At 31.5% G+C, this 27985-nt stretch overlaps 2 protein-coding genes across 2 annotated transcripts; both read right to left on the bottom strand.

Annotated features, from left to right (window-relative positions):
• On the bottom strand, window positions 1–21721 carry alc (5'-AMP-activated protein kinase subunit beta-1). The gene is made up of 8 exons (XM_080166703.1): window positions 21546–21721; window positions 20104–20177; window positions 12500–12627; window positions 11536–11748; window positions 10951–11021; window positions 10399–10510; window positions 9671–9786; window positions 1–194 (listed from the first exon to the last, which is right to left on the bottom strand). Exons 1-8 carry the CDS (start codon window positions 21662–21664, stop codon window positions 137–139), a joined length of 891 nt encoding a protein of 296 aa, XP_080022829.1. The 5' UTR covers window positions 21665–21721; the 3' UTR covers window positions 1–136.
• On the bottom strand, window positions 21683–27985 carry LOC145324085 (mpv17-like protein). The gene is made up of 4 exons (XM_080166714.1): window positions 27655–27985; window positions 27223–27328; window positions 24513–24611; window positions 21683–22400 (listed from the first exon to the last, which is right to left on the bottom strand). Exons 1-4 carry the CDS (start codon window positions 27921–27923, stop codon window positions 22224–22226), a joined length of 651 nt encoding a protein of 216 aa, XP_080022840.1. The 5' UTR covers window positions 27924–27985; the 3' UTR covers window positions 21683–22223.

Consider the following 27985-nt stretch of genomic DNA (forward strand, 5'->3'; position numbering starts at 1 on the left):
AAATATGCAGTTCGCTAAATTCAAGTTTATACCACTATTCAAAACCACTATATTTAAAAGTACATTAGTGCCCAATGTACAGTAATCCATTCCTGTATCAGACTGGAGTTCTTCTATTCCGTAAGCTCTCAGAAAGTTAAGCTGCTCCTTCAATTGGTTTGTAGAGCAGGGTGGTAACATACTTCTTCCTGTACCTGAAATATAAATGTACCATTAACAAGGATCATAACGCCAATTAAACGGGGCACAACATAGCAGACAAATATTTGAAGGCTTAAACTCAAATGGCTTAAATATGTCCTTTAAAATTAAGAATCACTTAAAGTGGTGCTTTGCTTTGAACTTTTTGCCTTATTGTTCTAGGAATCATTATTTTACAAATCATGTAAATTTTTTCCAAATTGAAACAAATACCTATATTTAAAAGAAGCGAACATAGTTTTTGGTACTGATTAAAGAGTTGCTACATATTTCAGATTTTTGGTTGTAAGGTTTGAAAACGATAGGGCGATTATAGAAGATCAAAACGTAAGAGTTATCCATTACGGTAGTAATTAAGACATATCCTGTATGTGGAATTCTAAAATTCTGAAACAATTTGTATATTTAAAATTAAATCATAAGTGTAAATCAAAATAGAAGAAAAACAAGGATTTCAAGTAAAATAGCAGTAAGGCTTGGGTTCCACAAAAACGATGCTCAGACATAAACTTTAACTATTTAAAAGCAATTTTTATTTTCAAGGGCCTTAAAAACTGGACCTTAAACAATGTAAATATATTTGTAAGTAATACAAAATAATCTTTTTTTCAATATGTAAAAATAAAAAGCTTATTAACAGGTTGTATTTTTTCCTCTCTTGCTAATTGGCTTTATTTCTACGACTCATCCGTTACAAATCCACTATCAACAGTGTAACAGACCAATAGGGTGAGAAGCTTTGTTACATTTGAATGATGTTATTTCAGGAAAACTGCATTTGAATAAGAAAACATACCTATGCATATAAACAATAGCATGGACGCATACAAAGTGATTCAATAACATACAAACTAGGTTCCCATGGAATTTGGCATTGTTTAATAAAAAAAAGGTACCACACTAGTTAAAAGAAAGAATAAAATTTGATCCTGCTATTGTATTTAAAGATTTTATATTACTTAGGGTGTGTCCGTCCATCCGTTTTTAACATTCACATTACATGAAGATTGTAGTCATAGAAAGCTTAGCAACTCTATTAAAATTATCAGAAAGTGCATAAGTTCATTTTAAATGTGTTATTTCATGACTATTTTGACACCAAAAATTGGTTTGAGAAATGATAATCACTAAAAATAACGGGGCAAATATTTCCATCTTAGGTATTTAAAGTCAGGTATTTATCTTCATCCATGGATTATTCCGTGGGTACCCTAGAATATACATTGAAAATTAAATGCATGGAGTATTTCCAAATTATTGAAGTTTTCCGACCATGAAATTCAATTGCAAACCTCGTCTTATCTTTTTCATATATCATCCCTAACAGCATACCTAGCCTTTAGGATGACCGCAAATATTGTATTCGTTTAATGGGGAGGAGGGATTATAAGGGTTCCAGGACAAACGAAGGAGTCCCAAACGTCGGAGTGGACACAAACGCAGGAGAAAATATGAATCTAATTAGGTATTTCTATACACATTAGGTTAGGTTAATATATGAATGTACAAATAAGCCCCAAGCAGGGGATAGGCATTTAAAAAAACTATAAGAAGGTTTAAAATATGTTAGGTTGGGTTAAATGTCCACTCCGACGTTTAGGACTCCTGCGTCTGCCTAGGACCATTATAAGTATGCTTCAACCCAACAAGTAGAAGGATTGGAGTTGAGTCTATGCTATAACCATGAATTCATATATCTTTAATTTTCTAAAATAACCTTTAAAAACGCCACAACTTTGCTCCAAAAAAAACTGTAGTTGCTTTATAGAAAAAAGTCATAGAACAAAATAACTTGTTTGATTTTAAACAATAAACCATCCAAATCTATAATTGTAAATGACTGAATCTATGTTCCTACCACTGGCTATGAGGAACATTTCTTCCCAACTCATATTGACAAATTGCATTGAAATTTTATACTTGATATATATTTACTAGTAAATACAATATTGTTAATACCAAGAGGGGTGGAAATACTGTGAAAATACAGTGTGATACAAAAAAAACTTAGTTTTATATTTTTTTTTCAGGGTTTCACAGCCGCGACTAAGCTCAATTTAGAACCCATTTGGATACTTTGAATTTTTTTTCATTCAAAAGAGGTATTGTATGTAAAAAGATCTCTACTTTATAAATTAAATAGCAATTTTATGATTAAAAAGTAGTGAAAAACGTAAGTATTTTTTTCAAAAGTGCATACAAAGTTTTTTATGAACCATACTGTAATATTTGAGAAAAAAGTGAAACTAGATGGATGAGAGGGAATAAAATTATATACAAGATCTCTTAGCATTTAATTTGGATAAAAGAAACTTAAAAAGACTGAAGTGACCATAAAATCAGCTACTTTTTGTATTCTAATATATAAAGGTTTCTTTTTCATGAACCACGCTGTAATATTTGAGGAAAAAGTGAAACTAGATGGATGAGAGGGAAACAAGATCTGTTAGCCATATTTTTATATTTTTCTTCCTCCTTTGATCATCTTATGATTCTCATGTTGAATAGTCATGTAAAACTATTATTCTGTTGTTATATCAACATAAGACTTTTTGGAAATTGTCCATTTCGTGACAACACTTCTTAGTGGGCGTTTTTTCGTATTTTCACAGTAGCTTTTCTTCTGTTTCTAGCCCCTGCGGGGGGTTCTAACCCAGCGGGGCAATAATTTACATATACCTAACCTAACCTAAAATAACCTTTCAACAGCTACTGTAAAAATACTAAGAAACGCCCCTTAAAAGGCGATATCACGAAAACGACAATTTCCGACTTTTCATTATTGTCAAAATATTGTTATTTGTTAACTATATGTTAATTCAATAAAAATGCTCAAAAGTCATTCAATACCTATTATTTTTAATCACTTATTGTCGTCTAAAAACTTTATGGACTAATCCACCTAGGTTGAAGAGGCAGGTGCAAATATTATTTTTCCTTTTCTAAATGAGGTGAGTAAACAAAGGCTTCATTTATTTGTTAACTAAAGCAAATACCCATACATTTTTCTTTAAATCTGTTATACAAAGTAGACTGTATTCCAAGATTTACGATTTGGCAATTGGCATGTGTGTGTGTGTATCTGTTTTTAAAAAGGGATCTAAAGGGATAAGGTAATGGCCGATAAATTGATGTACATCCTCAATGATATCACACAAAATTACCCCTTCTGTAAATTACAAATAAAGGATGAAAAGTTTGAACTCTCAACTTAATAAACCCTTCTATCAAAATTTGATTAAATTCTAAGGTTATTGAGCCAACGAATAAGAAAACGTATTATAAAACTTTGAGGACTTACCTAATAAACAGCCAAATGTCAGCCTCCCACTTAGGTTTTTAAATAAGCTTACTTTTTATTATTGGTAGTGCAGCAATGTGTGGATTTGTCATATCCAACTAATCAACTACCAAAAAATAGAATGACTTCCTTGACATATTTTAAATATATCAAAGCAAATTGCTTTATTCAATTCCCACTTCTTAAGTATGTAAATGTTGCAAGATTTTTTCCTATGAATTTTTAATAAAATATTTTTTGTTAGATTAATGTTGCTACGATGTTTGGCCCTTTAATAAGATTAAAAATGCTTCCCTTTACAAATAATATTATATTGCAAATTAAATTTTGCTTTACAGAAGAAAAAAGGTTTGTTAGTTGAAATATTATTTTTGCACAACTCTTGTGGGAATAACTGAGATACTATCCAATATATTTCTTTACTATACCACAATATTCAGCAAGGTACACGAATGGATGATTATATGTATTGTAATAGTTAATAAACTAATACTTTTTTTGACACTTGGTTCTACAAATATCATATCTTCAAAATCTTAAATTTTGTTTAAAAACAAATTAAGTTGTTTCTAATATGTATGCAAGAAGTTCACCTAGACTTCAAATAAATGATTGTTAACTGATATGAAAGAGTTCAAAATAAACAATTTGTACCTATTAAACATGCATGGTTAAATAATTTTATTTTGTATATTGCTTGAAATAGAATGGATTTTTATAAGAAACTAGTTGCTTCGCTCCTAGCCACTATGGGTGGGCAGTGGAGGTTAGGAAAATAGCCTAGAACCATCCCGAGACATTTATTAAGCTTCCATGAAAAGCACAACCAATCCGGGCCAATACTTTTTAAGATCTTCAGCATCAGACAAAAAAACTTTAATAGTTTAAATTATAGGATAGGAATAATATAAGAAATATATTGAAAGAAAATCTTTCTTTAAAAAGGCACATAGGCTTCAAAGGATATCAGTACATTGACTCTACCAATAAAGAGTACGACATTCACATGCTCAACTAATATAGAATAATACACACTTCTTGGAAATCTGTTCAGTTTACAAGATAAATCATTGTTTAAGTAGCTGCTCTAGCCATGTGTTTCACATTTCCGCTTTTGTCAGATTTTCTTTTCTTATAAGGAGATAAAAATTAATTTCTTACGTCAAAATTATACCTACTCTTTATGTAATCTTTGTATTACTTAAAAAAAATGAAAATTGGTAATTTCAGAGATCAAAAGAGATTAATTTACATTAAAATTGTCAGAAAAAGTAACTTAAACCTTTTGTAGTATGTACACAAAAATAAAATATTATAAACACTAAATCAAATAATTTGTCAAATGTTATGTGAAAGTCAAAAGGACTAAAATAGTCATATCCAACATTTCATTCTTCTGATATAGACAGTGGTGAGAATACCTATTAAGAACTAAAATATTTATTATTAATATTATATATAATAAGGTCAAAAAAATCTAAATTATTCCAAACTTAAGACAAACTGCTTTAGTTAAAATACTTATGTTTTTATTTTTAATCCTATTTGCCCTCTCATCACCTACTCTCAATCAACTTATTTTTCTTATTTTACACAGCTTTGATGTATTACTCAAGCAATAGAACAAAAACAAGGACAATATTTCACAAGGTTCAAAAGAGGTAAAAAGACTAATTTCTAGATAACTTTGAAGTTACTAATTGTACACAAAACATGAGAGCATAGAATTGCATCATTTTTACATTAAAGTTAATAAATAGGTTAGGTTAATATGGGTTGGTTAAAGATTAGGGCGGTAAGGTTTCATTGAACCCTCACAAGGGCTTTGGCTCCCTCTAGGGTTAAGATGCTTTGGTTTATTTAATGGGTGCGTTCACACATAGTGCCTGTTGAGCTTGATAACCCCAATGTATTTCATAAATAAAGAGGATGGGTTCAATGCCCAAGTAGGTAGTTTGTATGAAAGCGCCAATTATTGTGTAGAATCCCCCCAGGTTACGAAAATTGCCATGAAATCCAGATTTAATTTTGTATTTTGTCTGCCAGTAAAATAACAGTCACACCACATTAACAAAGACAAACCGAGTAGATATAAAAATTGAAGAAATGCTACGCTACCAAACATAAATGAGAAGATAAGAAGATGAAAATAAGGGGAAGTGGAGTAGACAGATTTTCTAGTCTTTGAAGATAATGGAAACATGGTGTTGAGCCAGAGTTGAGACGCTCTTTACTCATAAGAAATAATTCTTTTTGCCCATTCTTTTTATTCAGCCATGAGTTGAATATCAATTCTTAAACTAAATTAAAGAATTTTAAGTCTGTATTTGATTTTTTATTGCCGCTTTGGGTGAAGTAAAATTTTAAAAAGCTTAGGTATCTTATTTAAACAAAAACTCAAATAGTTAAGAAAAAAAATTGTATGTCCGTTTGAATAGTTTCCTAAGCTTTTTTTATATACATAATTTTAATAGAGCAGCTTTAACTTATAAATGTGTCAGTTTTCAAGTATTTTTCCTCGCATATTTCTGCTGTTCTACCTATGGACACATTTATCCCTGCTAAAAAATTAAACAGTTTTATGGAAATTCCAATGATGAAACTAGCATGATCAAAAGTGTAAATATTGCAAAGCCAGAGTAACAACTAAGTTTAAATTTTCAACATCTACTTTGGTACTTGTATCTACTTGTATCATCTCATCAATTTTAAGAATTCTTTTGATAAATCTACATACAGTACAGCTTATTAGGGTCTTTCTAACATTTAAGATTTCATTACTCTTGGTGATAATATAATAAACTTAGCAAAAATATGTGTTTTTTCGCTTTATACTTTAATTCAAACTTTCACTTTTTAACTAAATAAAGGGTAAATCTATAAAAAAAAATTAATTAAGAAGATTTCGGTAAATAACTCCATCTCTCTCTCTCTATTGTATCGAATAGAACTTCTTTAGCTAAACTTATCTAATTCTACATCCACTCCACACACACACACACACACACACACACACACACACACACACACACACACACACACACACACACACACACACACAATCTACTGAACCAAAATTAAAATTCAGAAACTCTTCAAGTACCCTCTCCATCCATTCATGTTAAAATGTAATTAGATTTTGTTTAGAAAACTCTGCAGAGAGATTTTAAAATTGATTAAATGTTTAATTGAAAAGGGTTGGAGTTAAAAGGCTTGGAAGACACATTTGTCCTGAATTAAATCAAGACAAGTTTGAGTGGGGTCGAACAGAACAAACAAGCTAGAAAAAAATGACATTATTTATAAGTAGCGATGGATAAAATAAACCAAAGATGGACAAATGGACAAAGTTAGTTATAGAGCATATGTTGAGTTGTCATAAAAAGAAAAAGAGATAATACGGAAAAAAGAAAATTATGAAACTTAAAAAAAAAATATTTTTGTCTTTTGAAGCATGAACGACAGACATTACACAAAACAATGTTAAATTAGATGCTAACAGGTCACAGGAATCTTCACTCAAATTTTCAGCTGTTTATCTTAAATTGCAGCCGTGAAAATAACATTTCCCCTATTAATAAATGACTGAATGAATGACGTGTGAGTTATAGAATAGCTTAGCTTGCAAAACTTTTTTTTCAATTGTAATAATATCATTGATATCTTGATAAAAACAAAGCATTTGATTGTGACCCCTATTTTTTTAAACATATGCAAAAAAGTCAGGTATAATATCTTATATTTCGGGATTTGGATTTATTGTTATTAGATTTGCAAGCAACCCATCAGCTAACGTCAATGTACCTTGATTAAATTGAAGATTGGTGTAAAAAGGTCTGAAAGTTAAGTGGGGGAGAATGTAACTGGATATGTTCTCATAGTCAGAGAGAGAGAGAGAGAATTAGATAAGTTCTGAACTAGATTATTTGTAACTTTTAGCTTGTTCATTTTTAGCTACAGCTACTCTATAATATTTAGAGAAAGTCCGTATCAGTATTTCCTTTTTTTAAATTAGCTAAAACCCATCATATGATCAGTAGGTATATTCCATGAGAAGCGCAACATTAACGCTTCAGCGGTTGGCAAGTTTAAAAAAAATCCTCCCCCCCCCCCGCTTCTTTCAATTACATTTATTCTTATTTGTTGTTTATTAGGTACATATTTCTGTTCCAATCGATATTTATGATAGCTTGAATGAATTATTGATGCTATGTGATATCATCATATGGTATGTTATTATATACATAAATAAAAGGGGACTATCCACGAAAGAGAGCACATGATTCTAAGTACCTTCCAGCTTTGATCCTAAGTATTTTCTTTCAGAATATAATAGGTCACCATATATCATTAATGTATTGACGAGAAAATTTATGTTTCACCATGTTTTTTAGGTATTTTAATTGATTTTGAAAACTTTTATGAAGCTAGTTCTTTTAATAAAATGGATATTTGATAATACATATGCGAATACTTGTGTTATATAGATTGTAAATAAATCCATATTAGCATTAATTTAAACATATATATGAGATATAGTAAATGTGCCTTTGACTTTTTTAAATTTGTATCATTTGACAACATGGAAAATTAAAGACACCCCGAACTCAACAAAACGTTTGATATAATTTTGACTAAAAATGCTGGACATTTTTTTTTACTTATCTTCAACTTGAAGTGGTGAAACATAAATTTTCTCGTCAATATATTAATTATTAATAGTGATCTTTCATATTCTGAAAGAAAATACTCAGGATCAATGCTGGAAGGTACTTAGAATCACGTGCTCTTGTTCGTGGATAGTCCCCTTTAGCTTTGTTCAATACAAAAACTCAATTATACGATACAAGAATTTCATATTTGTATTATCAGGTATTTTAAAAATATTTTGATATCCTCTAATCCAACTTATTATTATAAAATCAACAATAGCAATATGAAACAAATGCACAAATGCTAAAGAAGGATTATAGGTATGAATAAACATGTTTGTGTTAAAGCACAGAGAGTACACTTTGCTTCATATATTCTCAGGGATATACAGGGATAGGTGAGAAGTAAATTCAATAGGAAATCAATATTTATATCTATTTTTTTTATTTAGTAATGCAATATCTAATGATCATTAACTTTTCTACTCTTAATCACATAAGACAATGGCCTTTTTGGCCAACTAATATTGATAACAAAAAAAAACCACATTTTTACTATCAACTTTTGTTCTAAAAAGTAAAATTCCGGGATGCGGAGCCGTTTGATTTTTGAGAAATATGGACTTGAAAAACTAAAAAGAGGCATTTGCACAAGATACAACAGAGTTACCAAATTATAGTTAATAAAAAATATCTTTTTTTAATCTAACCCGGAACCGGAGCCGTTTTTAACGAAAACAACGGCTCCAGCTCCAGCAAAATATGGCGGCTCCCGGCTCCGCATCCCTGGTAAAATTATATGAAATTAGTTTACTTTAAACATAGGTACATTTTTCATTTCCACCCTAAGCCAGGTATAAATTGAGTGTAAAAATAGGAATGGGTGATCAAATCATAATAAAGTGGGTTAACCATACCCTATATTATACAGAAACTACCTATATATTTAGGGGTTAGAGATATTTTCAAGTTTTCAAGTTGTGTTTTAACAAGAAAAATTAAGTAATGAAAACTGCAGCAACAAAAAACAATAAACTGTAATACATTGATAAAAAAATGGTCACTTTAGTCTGACTCTATATATATACATAGGTACCTTACTCCCAAGAATTGAAAATGAGAAAAACCTAGTTTATAGAATAGCAGCGCAATTATAAATAACTTATTACATCCTTTCTAGGCTCTAGTCACGGCAATTATGAATAAACACTTATTTATAGGGATGGGCCGGACACTTTTTTGGCCGGATACCGGATATTTGAAATGGTCTAATATATGGCACATTACCGGATAACCGGATATCCGGCATTAGAAATCAACTGAATATCCTATCCGGATAGTTTCAATATCAGGTAACCGGCCGGAAATCCGGCCCAACCCTTCTTGTTTATGCCTGTTTGTTTTTTTTTATACTTGATTAAAAAGAAGAAATAATATTGACTTGGTGGAATAGTTGAAATCCACTTTAATTCAAATGTTGGTGACTCTACCTTAACTCTAACATATGATGTATTACCTTTGAGTTGATGAAATGACCATAACCCCATCCTTGATGGAGAGTGCATACAAATGGTTGATCATCACATGGTTAGGCTCGGGTAACAGGGTGGGCTCACAGGACAGCGGGGTGTCCTGAAATTGGTATAGTTTTAGGGATGAGGCAATGGACAATAAATTAAACTTCCCATAATTCTTGTGTCCTATTCTGTCTTTGAGGTGGCTTGTAAAAATTAGGGAAGATTGCGAACATTGTCTTTTCCCTCCCTGGAAATTAGGGATGAAAGTTTTTTTTATTACATTCATGGGTGGTATGATATTTGTAATAAAAAATACATTTAAAAGATAAAATCAGATGAAAGTGCATTGCATATGTTATTGCTGATAACTAGGGTTTTAGAGGTATCATGCTCTTTATCAGATTAATAATATTTTGGTTTAGAGGTATCATGCTCTTCATCAGATCAATAATATTTTAGCAGCGTTTCTATTTTAAATATTTTATCACGTTTCTTTATCCTAAATGTCATGACTCATGAGAAACAAAATAAATCTTCTTTGTGAAGTGCAAAACTTATTAAAAAAAAAACAATTAAATCATTTAAGAATAATTTGAAGAAAACTTGGTGAAATGACGGATGATCCAGCTTTGTTCTCAATTAAAAGAGAATTTGTTTAATAAAGGGACATACGGATTATCCTATTTTATATTTAGTATGTATAGAGAAGCTACTCTACAAAATCTACCTTGTTTAGAATAACTTGAAGTAGATGGGGTGGAAGAATGGGTGGACCAGCTTTGTTTTCAAATGAATGCACATTTGGAATCTCCTGACCCCAAGATCTTTCTCCATTACGCCTTAATTATAACCTTTATTAATACTTCAAACCTAATCAAATTTTTTTTTTAAATCTGAGAATTATTTTATATTTGTGTACCTTTATTTTTTACTTTAATAATGTGTTGGGGTTTATAAATAAAGAGAAAATAAATAGAAAAAGATATGGAAGCATGTAGAACATAGCTTATATCATTACTATCGGCTGCGCCCCTATCATCTAATGGGTCTTTATTCGAAGGAATATGGAAGGGCAGAAAATAGCCTCAGGACCTATAAGAAGCTTCACTTCCATGGAGAACCATATAGGTACAGCGGTTAGCGAGATACTTCAGACAAAAAAAACTTTCTACTTTATATAATAGGATTAGACTATTTTGGATGAATGTTGTTTAAAAAGATGCCATCCAATAACCTACATATTGACAATGGTGTTTGGACAAATAATAATATTTTCTACCTATGTCTAATATTTGTAGATTTACTGTCCATATCCAGAGCTGAGAATGCATCAAAATCGTCCTGTTGAATCTAAACAAATATTATAGGTATATCATTGTTTTATTAAAAGTTACTTTAGCATTTCAGTTAAGTTTATCATATGAGGAGAAGGAGTTTTGACACATAAGCGATTTTTTACGACCCATGCCTGTATCTTTTATTTAACTTATTCAAAAACTTTGGATCTGAAGGAATTTATCCTTGTTTTTTACTCTTTTTTTGTATCATTTTCCAACAACTATATTAGAATAGCAATCATATAATATATGAAAAACCATTGATTGTGAAAAAAGGTTAGGACAGTCACACGCAGCATGAAGTTCCAGCAATTTTGTTTAGAGTGTTTTCCTAAGTTTTAGAGGTAATTTTGTGTAACCTTTTGGGGTAAAACAGTCTAATTTAAAAAGGTTTGAATCAATCATCTCTAAAACTAAGGAAGAAGCTCCCAAAACTAAATTTCTGGTAGGTAATTTATGCTGCGACTGACTTTAAATCCATCCCTGACTAAATTCCACTCCCTCTTAGAAAAGTCTTTAAACTATACCTGTATGACATTATTCTTTGTTCCCTCTTCTGTAGCAATAGTAGGTTGGCTGGTATCATGAATCCACTCCCCATCCACAACAAACTTGTACTGATGGTCCCCAACAGGCAGATCAATCAGGGCAACAAAATCCTTCTGCGATTTTACCATAGGAATCTTTTTCCACTCTGAGAATGTGCCGCACACAAAAACTTCTTTACCAGTGCCGGGGTACTAAAAGATTAACAGGTTAGGTAAGGGTTAGAGGCTTATTGTCAAGTGGGAAAATTATACATAAGTCGCGCAGATTCAGAAACTTAATTTAATACGATAAGAAAATAAAAACTTTAAGCAAATCCTGGAAGATAATTCTTTCAGCAACTGTGACCGGCACACACATAAATACTTTAGCTGCAGAGTAACTGCGATAAATTAAAGTTTACGAAAAACAATAAGTATCCTTATAATAAAGTAACAGGATGTTTGTCTGTATGTTTGTACCGAAGGATCTCGCTAACCGCTGAACCGATCGGATTCTCCTTAACAGGGTAGCTTCTCATAGGTCCCGGGAAGGTTTATAACTATTTTTTTTGGAGGGTGGGACACCCCCAACCCCCCCAAAAAATGAAATATCCCCATACCCCAATTTTTATTTTTTAAATTAAAATTAAAAATGAGGGGTGGGGGCAACTCCCCCCCCCCCAAAAAAAAAAAAAAAATTTTTTTTTTTACTTTTTCTTTTAAAATCTAAAATAAGAAATTTAATTATTAAATTCGACTCTCTCCTCAAGTGCCCCTAGAGGCCTCTAGGGGCGTAGCCGCTAGTAAACAAATAATGAACTAATTCAAGTGTAAATGAAATTTTTTGTCACAATTCGTGGATATTAACATTGAAAAATTTACACATTGTACAGAGAAGAATAATGTATTATGTTTATTTATAGGTATTTTTGGGATTTTATAATAATAATGTATCATTGTATACCTTGATAATAGTAGGAAGTCTATTGTTGCTTTCATCTGGTTTTGCCTCGACGCCTGTGCCTGCCCTGGGGCGGAAACCGCCATCCGGAGAACTAGGGCTCAGTGGCTCCTCAACTACACCACGTTCTTCTAAAATAGTTCGGATTATTAGTTAACGGAATGTCTGAGTGTTTTTATGATTGTCAGCCTAAGAAATTACAAACCGCAGGACCAATATGGTTATTCTTTACAGCAAAGCTTCTTATAGGTCCAGGGAAAGTTTATACTTATTTTGGGGTAAAGCAAAGAGAAATCGCTCTTGTAAAATATCCCTCTCAATTTTTGTCTTTTTCTTTTAAACAAAATTTTAAAGTAAGGGGTCGACTTACTTCCATTCCTCCTCTTTCTCAGATGCCCCTGGTGGGTTATAAGTAAGTTTACACATTCTTTTAAAAGATAAGTACTTTTGTTTGAAATTACTTATGATTAGAACAAATGAACGAATATTTTCTTTCTTAATTTCTTGAAGATTTACTTACCTTCTTTATTCATTTTGATATCTATTATGATCACAAAGGTTAATCTTAACAAAGCAAGATTCTCAATTTCTTCAAAGGACAAAATGATAGGTAAATTGAAGTCAAATTAACACTAGAAAAGTGAAAATGGAAATTACCCTCAAATCGCATGCATTTACAAAAGTTTTAAAAAAATATCGACCCCCCTAAATATTTTTACTTCTTTTTAAACTAAAATCAAAAGTAGACGAATGACTTACCCCCCTCCCCCTTCCAACATGAGTTTACGTTATCTGAGTTAAAGTTTATTAAAGCTATTTTTTCAGATATATAGAATCTGCAATTCAAATGAAGTCATCACAATTTTCCTAGAGAAATAAGTAGTATATGCAGACTGGCCAGCCAATTTTGAAAATAAGAAACGTACATAACGTACACAAAAAAATACGTTACGTACATAAAAAAAGTAAAAAAACGTACAAAAACGTACATTCCTAATAAAAATAAGTTAAATAATTTCCTAGTTACCTATTATCAATACAGTTAAGTCTACTAGCAGCTACCTGTAAAGGAGAACCATAGCGAACTGACAGACACAAGATATCCTATTACTCCATTCAAAAGAACTAGCGTCTACACTCCTAAAGGCCTCTAGGGGCACTTGAGGAGGGGAGAGTTGAATTCAATAAAAAAAACATGGATGACAACATACATAAGTAGCGAAGCTCAAAAGTTATTTATAGACATCTGGAAAAAAATTAACTTAAAATCGCAATTAAAATTCATTTTTGGGGGGAGGAGGTAGTTTTTTTTCTAAAGTCAATTTCTCTTGGGAGGGTGGATGGTGATACTCTTCCCCAAAATAGTTAAAAAACTTCCAAAAACCTATGAGAAGCTATCCTGTTAAGGAGAACCATATCGGTTCCATGGTTAGCGAGATATTTTGGTTCAAACAAACAGACATTCTGTTAATATGTACAAAGTATATCCTATTATAAGGACCAGCGACTACGCCCTTAGAGGCCTCTAGAGGAACTTGATTAGGGGGGGGGGGGGTTGAATTTAAAAACCCATTTTTTATTTAAAAATAAAAAGTAAAAAACAAGGATGACAACATCCTTAAGTAGCGAAGCTCAAAAGTTATGGATGGAAATCTGGGAACTATATAAACTACAGAGTAGTGTCGTAAAAAATAAGCATTTAACTTATTTAAATAAATTACAAAACCTTTTAAAAATATATAATAACGTGAAAATCTAGGAATAAATTCAGCCCCCCAACCAATAAGCAAATCTCAATGAAATTTAGTGGAAGTATTAAGAATGAAAACTAATACAATCCCTGAAAATTACAACCGTCTATCAGGAATATGAGTTGTGAAAATCACAAAAACCTATACATCTAGGAATCGATCTAGCACTGCAACAAATAGACAAACCTTGAAGAAACTTCTTGAAAATATGTAGAATGTGAATTTATTTATTCCCTGAAAATTTCAGCCGTCTATCTTGAATAGAAGTCGAGAAAACCATGAAAAAAAGAAAATCTAGGAATAGATCTAGCACCCAACCAAAAGGCAAATCTCAATAAAAATATGTAGAATGTGAACTTATTCAATCAAAAAACAGGAGCCGAGAAAATCACGTTTCTCCGATAGCATAACGGACTGACAAAGTGATTATAGAGTAGCTTTGCTAATAATTTTTTTAGTGAGGGAAGGGGGAGTAGACCATCTCCATTTCTGATTTCAATTTTAAAAAGAAAGAAAAAATAGGGGAAGGGTTGTGATTTTTTTCTAAGAGTAGTTTCTCTTGAGAGGGTGGTTGTACCCTCTCCCAGGACCTATGAGAAGCTACCCTGTAAAAGAGAACCATATCGGTTTAGCGGTTAGCGAGAACCTTCGGTACAAATAAACTGAGAGAGACATACATCCTGTTATTACGTACTAAGTATATTCTATTAAATAAAGTAGTAAGTTTTTTGTCTGATGCTTAAGATTTTCATAACTACTTCACACAGTTACCGAGATGGGTTTAGGCTATTTTTCTACCATTTTGAATACAGGTTCTTGAAGGGATATGGAAGGACAGAGAAAATAGCCTACAACCTCACAAAGATCATGTCGGTTCAGCAGTTAGCGAGATTCTTTGTTACAGAAAAAAAGGATTTATAGGATAAACATATAATAGGATATAGGGTTATTTTGTCTATTGCTAAAGATCTCAGAAAATACTAGTCTTTAATACAAAGTAAATCAATGCCTGTCTGTCTAAAGCTTAAGATCTTGGTAACCGCTGAACAGATTGGGTTCTAAATTCTAATATTCAGGGAATATATCTACTGGTCCTGTGGTAGTTTTAGGCCATTTTCTTAGAGTGTGGAAAACCCACCCCCCCCCAAAAAAAAATCAACCACCCCTCAATTTATTTTTGTAAACTAATGCAAATCAGCGGGGTGGGGGAACCCCCTCCGCACCCTGGGGCGAAGCCTAAATGAAAAAAATAATCACAATCTTTTTTTATATTTTTTTTGACAAATTTCCAACAAACGATTCTATAAAAGAGGGATACGAAGCCTCTAATCCTAGTAGAAAGTAAAAAGCTTTAAGTGTCCCTCCCCCAAAGAAAATAGCAAAAACCATCACAGGACTATTAGGTATATTCCATGAAGAGTAGAGCACAATAGGTTCAGTGGTTACTGAGATATTAAGCTTCTGATATACAGACGGACAAGCAGACGGACAGACATCATTCTACTTTGCATTATAGATAATATACTATTTTTGTAATACTTTTTGTACAAATACAAATAAATATACAAATACTTTTATACTTATATTTGATTCTTATTCTTTAAAAACTGAAGATACCAAAAAATAAGACTTCTTAATCCTACACTGTGCACCATATGATATCTCGGAAAATTTACCCAAGTATATAAAGAATTTGAAAAAAATTATCGTAAAATCTATTAAAGGGGTAGTAGCATGAAATGCATTTAAACTTGAATTTAGTCAACTGCATATCTCTTTATGTTCAATAGTTTAAACTATATCTATAGGACATATATTTCAAATCCATAAATTTAAACTGTAAGTTCTAATAACATATCATAATTTACATACATATTTTTGTTCTATGAAAATTGAAGATATTATTGAATTTATTTAAATAATGCACCTATTGTTTTTGCAAAAATTTTCGTACAAAACATACAAATTACTTTTCTGCTAATATTTGATTCTTATTATTTTTAAAAAAACGTAAAACGTACAAAAATACAAATTTCAAAATACGTTACGTACACATATCAAAATAACGTCCAGAACGTACACAGATTCGATGCGTAACGTACAAAACGTACAAAACGTACACTCTGGCCAGTCTGTATATGTTCCCGTAGGATAAAAACAACTACAATCAAGATAAGATAATATCTAAAAATCTACAATTATTCTGTCCCTATGCCCCTGAAAATTCCCGAACAAAGTTATATTTTAGCCCCATGCATTATTAATAATCCAATAATAGAAGAAAGCGCAGCTGACAGAGAGAGAGAGAGAAGCCAACCAATTCAATAGAAAACCAAAATTCATTACAAGTTAAATTTGTGTGACAAGTGAAGTTTCAAAGTTTCTCCACACACTCAAATTTGTGATGGGGAGAAGTCAATAATTGATAAGCAATAATGAAAGTTAGAGTACATTTGTAATTCAAAATGGGTGGAGGGGCTAATCTGCACAAAGTGAGCTAAAATTTTCTCCTGTGATAAAATTGAGATAAACATTTATCTATTCCTATGAATTCTAAATTTCATTGAGAAAATGTTAAATTGTTTACAAAAAATACCTACGAGATACCAAAAGTATCTGTTTAGATTTTAATTGTGATTTTATTGCATGGGTAATTCTTACACACTTTGTAAGAAATCCCTAATCCCTTCAATGAAATTCAATAAGGGAAGTAATGTACACTGTACAAAGAATACGAAAAATGAAAATATTCTCAAAAAAAGCATTGGGAAAAGTTACATCCAACAGAAAACAAAATCTTTCATTCTAGGACCTTCTGTATATACTTCTTTAGGTAGGTATACAGTCTTATTATTTTAAATCTAAAATCCAAATTAACAATAACCAACCTACTAAATTAAAGCTAGTAATTGTTAATACCCTCTTCCTTTGGCTAATTATGGTTAAGTACGCAGAAGGATATTGCAAGGAGAGAGGGGGGGGGGGGGACTTCAATTTAAATTAATTGAATTTGATCTTGTAGTAAGATACTATTATTTATTGTTAAAGTGGCCATTACAAAATCCCCCCCCCCCCCCCCACTCCCAACATTTGTAACATTAGACCTTTTATCAATTAGATCTTTTGTAGAGGTAGACCTTTTGTAGTAGTAGATCCTATGTAGGGGTAGACCATTTGTAGCAACGCCAAATGTTCTAACTATGGAAGTCACACGCAAAACATAGAAGTGATAGCAACTCTAGTAAGACGCAGTATGGTACAGATTCGAACCCGAAACCTACCCAACATGTTACTGCGAGTTATTAATGAAGTTAAATTACAATTATACATAAACAATTACATTAAAAAAGCAATTTCAAAGAGTTTGCAACACTTTTCTTAATGCCTGTGGTAGAGGTATCAATTATAGATGTATTGTGCATGCTATGAATTGTAATCAACAAATGAAATACCTACTGACTTATTTAAATACTTTAAACTGCACGTATCACCCTGCAAGTAGTGACATGTGCTTCAGTCTAAAGGGGTAGTTTCACGAAATGCATTTGAACTTTTTCTAGTTAATGGGTTAAACTACATTTATATTAGTGATGGGAATCCGGATCCGGAATCCGAATCCGGAATCCGGAATCCGCCCAATTTTCGGCCTATTTTGGAATCCGAATCCGGAATCCGTTTTTTATAGCGGATTCCGGATTCTAAATTGGTAGGCTAAAATTACCGTTTTGAGTTTTTTCTTACAACTCCCTCTTAAATTTTTTTGTACATAACAAATTTTAATAATTACTAATGTGATGTAAATGTTTAACAATTTAAACAAATCAAGGCTTCAACCAAGTAACATAGTGTTAAATTAATGAAAAAAGCTATCCCTCTGTGACGGACGGCCTTTTAAAATACTGCTAGAATCCGGAATCCGCCAAAAATAAGAATCCGGAATCCGCAAGAATCCGTCACTTTTTTTGACGGATTCCTTCAGAATCCGGAATCCGAATCCGGCCCAAAAATTCGACGGATTCCCATCCTTAATTTATATAGCTTATATTTGAAATAAATTCAATTTTCTACCACGTAGTTTTTAAAATATCAAGACTTTAAATTTGTCTTTTTGTGATATATGCAATTTAAAAAGACGATTTTCAAGTCTTGATATTTTAAAAACTACGTGGTAGAAAATTGAAATTCTTTTAAATTTATGCCATATAAATGTAGTTTAACCATTTAACCAGGATAAAATATGCGGTTCACTGAATTAAGTTTAAATGCATTTCGTGAAACTACCCCTTTGAGGGAAATCACCTAATATCATCTTTCAATTAATTAAGTATGACAATCAAGGGTGCCATGTGGTCCACTATCAAATATTTGGGAAATGGCAAGAATTCTCTTTCCTACTTGTGTGTAGATCTGATCTAATTTTAAGATTGATTCAATCTCTCTCAACATTTGCTGCACACGGTTCAAAAGTCACATTTCAAAATGTGCACAATTATTAATGCGCATTTAACATGATAATTATTGTCATGTTGATAAAATTTTAATTATAAAGATTTGTTTTAAAGGGGTGAAAAGTTAAGTAATGCTTATTTAAGATTCTGATAGTTAAAAGTTGGCTTTAGGATGCCTTCAGTTCATCTAAGCATTTTAAAATCTGTCAACTCCTTGTAATATTTTATTTAAATTATTTTAATTATTTCATAGCTCTTTAAAAATCAATAGGTATACAAAAATGCTTCTTACAATGCACAGAAACGTCTGCTTATACAATACAGATTCCATTGATATAAATAAGATACCTGTGCCACATGTAGTTCCTGAGATATTTACTGATAGTAACTTTTACTATCTCTAAAAGCCTGAAGTAGGATTACTCAGAAAAAGCTTTTACATTTTGGTAAATATTATTTGAATAGATAAAATCCTCTTATGTTGTTGAAACTATTTGTGTTTGCCTCATTCTAGAGGGAAGTTACTAAGGGAAAGGATACAAGAGATACATTTCACTCAGGTAGGGATAGGCCAATGACGATGACAATGATCTACACCCATTTAACCTCTAAATACAGTAAGCAAACAGAAAAATAATTCTTCTTATTAAATTGATAGTAAAGATAAAATTATCTTTTGTTGTGCTGTCCCTTATCCCTGATTTATGTAAAAGATACTAACAGGAGATGTATTCTTTTCCGATTATATTCAACCCGGTGTGTCTTCAATTTCGCTCGTTCAAAGTTGCGCTTGTGTTACACAATACACATATCATCAAGCAGTGTTATCCAATAGTAAATATAAAGAGGGGTGTTTTTAATGATTAAAGCGAAGTAAAAGAGGGGGAGGGATTGTTTTATAATGTTTTATTGATATGATTGCATTACTGATGATTTAGCAATGTGATACAATAATTATGCGGAATTGAAGACACACTCTTCAGGATATAGGAAAAATCTGTTTCGTTGTTTTGCATTTCCATGCATTCTATCATATTTGTTTGTGTATTAATTTACTTTTTATACCTATGTAAACAACATTGTTTAAAATCTACAGTTTAAAGGGATTAAAATGTTCATAATGATCAATCACAAATAAATAATAAGTTACAAAATTGTTAATAACAAATACCAGATTGGAAAAAAAGATTCTTCCAATATGTTCTATCCCTGTATCTTTGCTACTAATGCAGCGCCGGGCCCTTTCATAAAACCATACAAACAACAGGGGCAGTCTATTTTTAAATCCTAATAGCATACATGCCATCATATTGACTACCTATGTCCTATAAAACGTGGCGTTGCTACAAAAGAACTAGTTACAAAAGACCTATAGATACAAAAGACCTGAATTACCAATGAAACATACCTTTAGGAGAGGTGTGAAAACTGGGAGGTGGAGTTTTGCTTTTGTTTCCAGGGCTTTCAGAATCTCTTTCATAACTTAAATAAAAATCTAATATAAATCACAGTAAATAGGCTATATTTGAATATTTTTTTAAAATTAGGAATTTTACCCCCATTAACATTTTAAAAAATACTCTAGATTTACCCCCTCAAACCTTTGAAACGCCACATTTTACTGCTCTTAACAAAAAGCTTGGATGTCCTTGAAACGGAATATTTTAAAACGTATTTTAAAAACTCGCTTGAAAAGGCAGCCAGGAATTTGGAAAACCAAGACTCAACAATTCACATTCATCTCGCAGTGTACATAATTATGAGAATAAGACGTATATAAAGCGTATTTTCTCTAGCCAGACTTTTTCATTATTGAGTATTGACTATTAAAGATTATTATATCCCTTCTTATTCTGGGTGGGAGAGGGAGGTCAATAGTAAGTAAATACAGTTCTCAATTTTTGGGAAATGTTTTACCGCATAACCCAGTAGAACCAAATTAAGAATTTTAGCTTATATAAATCTTAAAATAGCATAAACATATTCCCAATTAGTTAAAATTATCTTTTTTATTATTTATTAATTCGATAAAGAGGAACTTAAATCTAAAATATTTGACGAAAATTATACGATGAAAATTAAGCATATTTTGTCAAATATTGGAAGATGAATAGATATTTGTAGTGTCAAATATTTATAATTAACTAAATTAAATATGAAAGAATTTTAATATTAAGTTGTTACCAAATACCAAAATTTTATGTAGATTTTCAACTTTATTAATTAGATTCAATTATGTGAAAGTATATTGAATTTTTTGTATTTTTTTAAAAGAAACGGTCAAATCATTAAATAATAATTTTTCTTATCAAAGCTAGGTACTCTATATTGAAATCAAATATGTGTGTAACAAAGAAAATAAAAATTCATTCCAATTAAGGTGATCAATTTTATTTTTTGTTCTTAAGACTTCAAAACAGGAAAACGCTAAACTATTATGGTGCAATATGAAACTGTGAAGAAACGGCGACAAAAGCACTGCTACCGCCGAAAACCGGTATATGCCGACAATTGAATTTAATATGTTGCTTTATTACACCTTAAATTTGTTTACATTTGCCAATGCTCCGCTAAGCATATTAATAGTTGTCCTTGTTACAATATGAGTAAACTAAAAGATCTATAGTATAGATGTATATACAGACAACTACCTCCTTTCATTTTTCAAAGACCTCTTTCGTCTGTTTCTAAATTATTTTCTGCTACTTGGCTGTGTTAATATAAGTGACACCATTGGTTGATTTTCAATGACCTAATAGAAAGGTTGCTCAAGGTGGTTGCAATGGGGTGATACAGTTATTTAACCCTTTCTCCCTCTAGTGTTTTACTCTAATAGTAAACTATTCCTACCTCCCTTTCCTGTGCCTCTCATCTCCGTCTCCTGGGTGTGACCTAATATCCTCTATGTAGGGACCTGTGTCAGGTACACCCCCAGACTTCCTCCGTTCGTGGGTGTTGGCATTACCCATTTCTAGTTCAAATTAGAATCTGAAATTTAACATTTAGACTAGAATAGGCTAATAGGGGGAGAGGACGACAGAAAATAAATTAATCTTCCCCCAAAATAATTTAAAGCTATAACAGATAAATTTGGCACCATAATGATGGGGGAAGATTTAATATTATCCCATTGTCCAATCCCTAGAGAAAGCCCCATAAGATTGTTTATAATCACATTCACATTACATTTACCATTGTGCTAAAATATGGACATGAGATGAAATTGTAATCAGTACAGTTTTTTAAAAGAGTTCCTTCATAATTATTAGGAATTTAATTTTTATATTAGCAATAAATATTATAATGCAATTAAATAACACGCAGAAATATAATTGTGTCAATGAAGATCAATTTAACAAACAGTTAAGTTTGAGCAAAAAATTTTTCTTAAGATGACACACCCCTCTCGACATAGAAAACCAGTAGGTATATAAAATAAAAAAAAAGTTTATGCATTTCAGCTATTTTTGTGTTGTATTAATATAGGTAGTCTTTTTGTGACAATGATTGACCACCAGGCTTTCAATTCTAATCATCGAAATCCATTTTCTTCAATACACTGAGGATGTTGACTTCAATAAATGTACAGAGAGAGATGAATAAAATTCTGGCACTTGGTTGGATGAATCGAAAATTGATTGTTTGAGCCGGGACCCAGAAAGCTGCACCCGCCAACAGGGTGGCCAACAACTTTTTCTCCAATTCCTGAAAATAAGAAAGTTGATAAAAAAGATAAGATATACTTATAAGTAGGATATATAGAGTTCTCAGCTCTGTAAATAAGAGGGTAAATAGTTAAAAATTATATTTGTGGCGCAAGTTTCAGTATCTATCAAATTTCCATCTAATATTTTACTCTCCCACCAACATGCAAACAATTGAATTTCTTTGGTATTTCTGTATTACAATTAACTATTTTTAGTAGCGAAGCTACTCTATAATTCACTATGTCCGTCCGTCCGTCAGTCCGTCCGTCAGTCCGTCAGTCCGTAACGCTATGGGGGAAATGGGATTTACTCAGCTCCTATAAAAGATAGAATGCTGAAATTTTTTGACAACATTCCCATCATTAAGGAGCACAATTGACTATAAAACACCATTGGCGGTCGGACCGCTTTTTAGCAGGTTTTAGGCTATTTTTATATTTTTCACATTTTTCTCCATATCTTCAGTGTTTATGGTCCGATTTTCAAAATTTTTTCAATTATTGATATCAAAATTAAATTTCCCGTCGTTTAAAGAAAACAACGATGAAGGCCAGACTGCCTTTTTAGCAGGTTTTAGGCTATTTTTATATTTTTCACATTTTTCTCCATATTTTCAGTGTTTATGGTCCGATTTTCAAAATTTTTTCAATTCTTGATATCAAAATTAAATTTCCCGTCTTTTAAATAAAACAACCATGACAGCCAGACTTCCTTTTTAGCAGGTTTTAGGCTATTTTTATATTTTTCACATTTTTCTCCATATCTTTAGTGTATATGGTTCGATTTTCCAAATTTTTTAAGTTAAATATATAAAAATTTAATTTTCTGTCGTTTTAAGAAAACAACCATAGCGGCCAGACTTCCTTTTATCAGGTTTTTGGCTATTTTTATATGTTTTACATATTTCCTCATATCTTTGTTTTTTTTTTATCCAACTTTTTAGGGATATCAGGATCAAAAAATTTTTCCCCATTGTTATGTGCATCTTTAATGTAATTTACTTTGACCATCGTCATCATACAAAATAAAACAAGTTTTCGTGTTTATTTTATCCAATAAATCTATTCTTGATTTTAATAAATACCCTTTAAATCTACTTGTACGTATTCCCATCTATGATTTTTGTGCTTCGCTACTTATGGATGTTGTCATCCTTGTTTTACTACTTATTAACATATGTCTGTCTTTAAAAAGCAACACTAAAATACAATTCTTTGTTCTTTTATCGGAACGTAGTACATTTTTTTCTATGATTTAAAGAACATCTCATACACATGCAAACAAAAAGATAGGATAATTTAAGCAGTTTAAGAATGTGGGTTAGTTTTTCTCTGTATGTTTTTTTTCTTCTAGACGTTATCGTCCTTGTTTGAAACAGAAATTGTGAATTTCTTTTAAACATACATATTATACAGCCAGTCAATTGCATTAGAATAACATTGTATTGAACAAGATTTATCGTCACACTTCACATTTCAACGGAATTGTAATTCAATGATTAAAAGAAACTAGAACGATTACAACCAAAAACGAAAATTTTTATTTAATGAAGATATTAATATTTTTAACCAATGTCTTCTAAAGTTATGGCGTTTAAAATGTCAAATATTCACCTTAGAGCTATGAACATTAGATAAAAACACAAAGAGAGGGGTAGGTTTCTGGTAGAATCCGTAAAGGTGTGTCACGTGTTTTTTTAAGGCTTAAAAATAGTACGAAAATATTCACTAAATATGTGTATTTCTTACCTACCTATTGAAAAGAACTATAGAAATTTTTTTTTTAAAGTTAACATAAATTTTTATCGTTCTACTACTGTTTTTTACTTATAACACATAACCTTTACGGATTTAACCAGAAACCTACCCGTCTCTTTTATTGATGGAGTTTCATAAAATTCAGCTTTGCTTCTAATCAAGAAAAAGGAGTGTGATTCTGACAAACAAGTGAAAATTTCCCCATTCCTTTTTTTCTCCCCCCTTCTTACCCACTTCCCTTCAGTTACATAAATAACAAGTTTTATGCCAACAAAATATTTAATTTTCGGCAATTTCAAATAGAGTTAATTGGCTGAATAGCAGCCCCTGCTTCTAATAAGATGATTATCTACCTTCAATATTTGTTGAAAAGAATTTCCTTCTAATCCACACATAAATGCATAAAAGAAAGCGTACAAAGGAATACCAAGAACGATCAAATCCAGGGCAACCTAAACAAAAAAAGAACATTTAATGGTATTCAAGCTCTTGGTAAAGATTGACTGTTCTTTTTCATGTAAAAATAAAAAAAATGTTGTATTTAAAAAGATTCCACTAATTTTAACATAAAGATTGGGCGCAGCTGCTAGTCAGATTTTGAAAAGAGTTCTTTGTCTGTTCGTTAAAAAATAGCCAACAAGTGACCCGATCTCATAAGGCCCAGGATGGTTTAAAGCTATTTTGTTTTTAAATAAAAGACTTTGGATAGTTTAAGGTCATTTTCTTGCTGCCTCCCTTCTCTTTCGAATACAGCATAGTTTTTAAGATATTTTAGCTCAACTATTATCAATTCAATTCACATATAAACTTGTAGAGTAGCTTCAATACCTTTAAACTTATATAAATGCCCTAAAAATAGTGTAAAAGAGAACAAAATAAGAATTATAAAAAGAATTCTGCAATAAATTGTTTTTATAAGAGTGAAACATATGATAAATAGTTTGTTACAACTTGGTTGTGCAACTGTATCCGTAAAATGTTATTTCGGTAAATCTCGTCCACGCCAGTCGCAGTTGCGCAAATGAACCGAGCCGCACTATTTTCGGACAAACTGCGGATATATCCGCAAAATAGGGTGGATAAGCGCAACCATTCTTGTATAAAGAGCAATACTATTTGCGGAATTGATTTAATAGCCGAACTTATTCTCATAAATATTGCACAACTGCCAGCCCCCCACGTCCATCTGGACTCTTCCCTTCACACCTTCCTAGAAGTTCTTAGGCTCCAGGGATGAAGGGATATTTTTCAGGCGTCGTATCAAATAATATGCGTACTCAATTTTTGCAAGTTAAAAAAATTAAAAATTAAACAACGGATTAATACCTAGTATTTCTTTGAACACTGCTTAAATTATAATTTCGGAAATCCTAAAAATCAAATTTGATCTAACCATAAGGAAAAAGGATAAGAGGATGAATACTCACCCCTTTTTCATGGTAAAATACTACTTCCCCATCTCTAAATTTAGAAGCAGACGAAAATCAAAAGCCGCCCAGGGCTTTTTGTAAGTCAATCATAAATAATAATGTGAATTAAAAGAAAAGCGATATTTAGCAAACAGCCGTGGGCGGTCAGAATCAGTTGAATGTTCATTATGAAAAAAATTTCCCCCTTTTTAGAAATAGAAGGATTCATCTTTCATGAACAAATTTTTTAAAATAAAAATAAAATTCTATGTAACTTTTAATTAAAACATTAAAACAAAAATATCTAATCTAATATTCTTGCCCTAAATATGGAAATAGTAAAAAGTAAAAAAATATTTTTTTTTAATAATTTTTAATCCTCCCATTTGAAAAGTAGTGGAATAGCAATAAATTTTAGCGCGGCAACAGCGCTGAGTAGGCCTCTAGGACCACTGCCTATTTTCGTCTTCTAGTTGCTTCGATTCCTCTCTTTTATTTTTTTCTCTATGGATCTAACCCCAATATTAAACAGAAAACAGTACTTGCCTACTATATAGGTTCCATTTCTGGTATCATTTGGTTGCTAAAATTATGTTACCTAACTAAATTTTATTGATTAAATAAAAGAAAATGGATAAGAAATTATAGATTAACTTAATTTAAATAAATGCGGCTCCACATCTCTGGAATGCTCACACTGAACGTCATAAAAAGTGCATCTTTTCTCCTTAATTACTTTGGGTTTTTATTTGTAAGTTTATCAGGTTATATTTATGTTTGTATCGCAAGTCTTAATTTACACAAAGTAATTATGTTTTTTTTTTATCTTCATTTGCGATCTATCTTATTACCTACTATTTTTTAGCAAAAGAATAAGAATCACAGATTAATCTATAAATTCCCTGTCCAATTTTTATCAAAGAATGAAAACAAAATTCAACAAAAATCTAACACTATAACTATATAAAAGTAACAGGATGTCTATGTGTCTTGTAGCAAAGTATCTCGCTAACTGCTGACCAATATGGTTCTCCTTTATTTACAGATAAGCTTCTCAAGAGTCCAGTGAAGGTTTCTAAATATTTTGTTAGAGCTGAGGGGGGGGGGGGGGGGGATAAAAACAAAATTCTCTAAGGCAAACCAATGAGCAAACCAATTTACAGAAATGAAAATTATACAGGGTACATATTAATTACAGAGCAATGCTATTGTATCTAAGTGTTAATGAGTGTGTGTATGTTTGTTTGTGTGTCTATAATAAGAAATGTACAGTATATTTTATTTTTACATAACTTTGACTGACAGACGAACCAAGGGGGGCAGCGGTTCTCACACTTTTGGGTAAACAGTGATTATAGGCTTTGTCTTTGGAGTGAGAGGTTAGATTATTTCACAAAAAAGTTTCCTTTTGTGATGTAAATTTCCTATTTTTAAACAAAATTTGGATTTGGCCTCCAGGTTCAGGTGCTGAAGGCCTCAAGGACAGGTAAAAATTAAATTTTTTTTTGAATAGTTACATTTTTGTGAAATAATTTGTCCTCTCGAGAGCTCTCACTCCGAAGACAAAGCCTATTATCACTGTTTACGCAAAAGTGTCAGAACCGCTGCCCCCCTTATAATACTCCACACATCCAACAAAATGAAAAAATCTTACCTTTTTCATAACCACAATCTTGGTATTGGATGGATATTTTCTATCAAGAAATCTGTACCAGTAGTGAAGGACTGGAGCAAATACTACTAAACCCAGGCATGTGTATCTAAACACAAAATCAATCAATCAATCAAGGTATGTTATAATTGTCCCATCAATTTTAAACTTGGCATTTGATGAATCCTGTAACTCTATAATCAACAACAAAAACTCAAAACGTCCATCTAAATATGATTTTTAAATGATGATTCCAAGGGCAAGAACTGTTGGGTATAATGTTATACACGGAGGATATCTATAATCAAGCATTAAAATATTGTATTTTAAGTAACTTTGCATTACATTTTTTGCAGTTGATTTTGAATAATCTAAAATAACATACTATTTCTTTTTATGTAAAATGGTAGGTAACAATTTTATAAATCAAAGTACCTTGCTAATGAGGCTAAATCATAGCTAGACAACTCTTTATCCGTCCAATAAGGAACCAGCTTTAGTTGTACCGTCTGCTGGGTCAACTCGGTAAACCCCGTAATTCCTCCATAGATAAAGCAGTTGCTCACTAGCGGATTTTTGTTGTGAAACTTTGCGCATTTTTCTTTTATATTTCTGACAGAATAGACACTGAATGTTCTGATGTGATTGTGTGAGGAGAGAAATATTCTTGGAATGATTGAAAGATATGTTCTTCTTATTTTCATATTATATTCTGGGAAGCCTTGCCATTTTCAAATATTCAGTTCTGCAATTTCAAAATATATTT

The sequence above is a fragment of the Acartia tonsa genome, chromosome 1 (genome assembly GCF_053477335.1).
Source record: "Acartia tonsa isolate MP-2025a chromosome 1, ASM5347733v1, whole genome shotgun sequence".
In the NCBI taxonomy this organism is placed as follows: Eukaryota; Metazoa; Arthropoda; class Copepoda; order Calanoida; family Acartiidae; genus Acartia; species Acartia tonsa.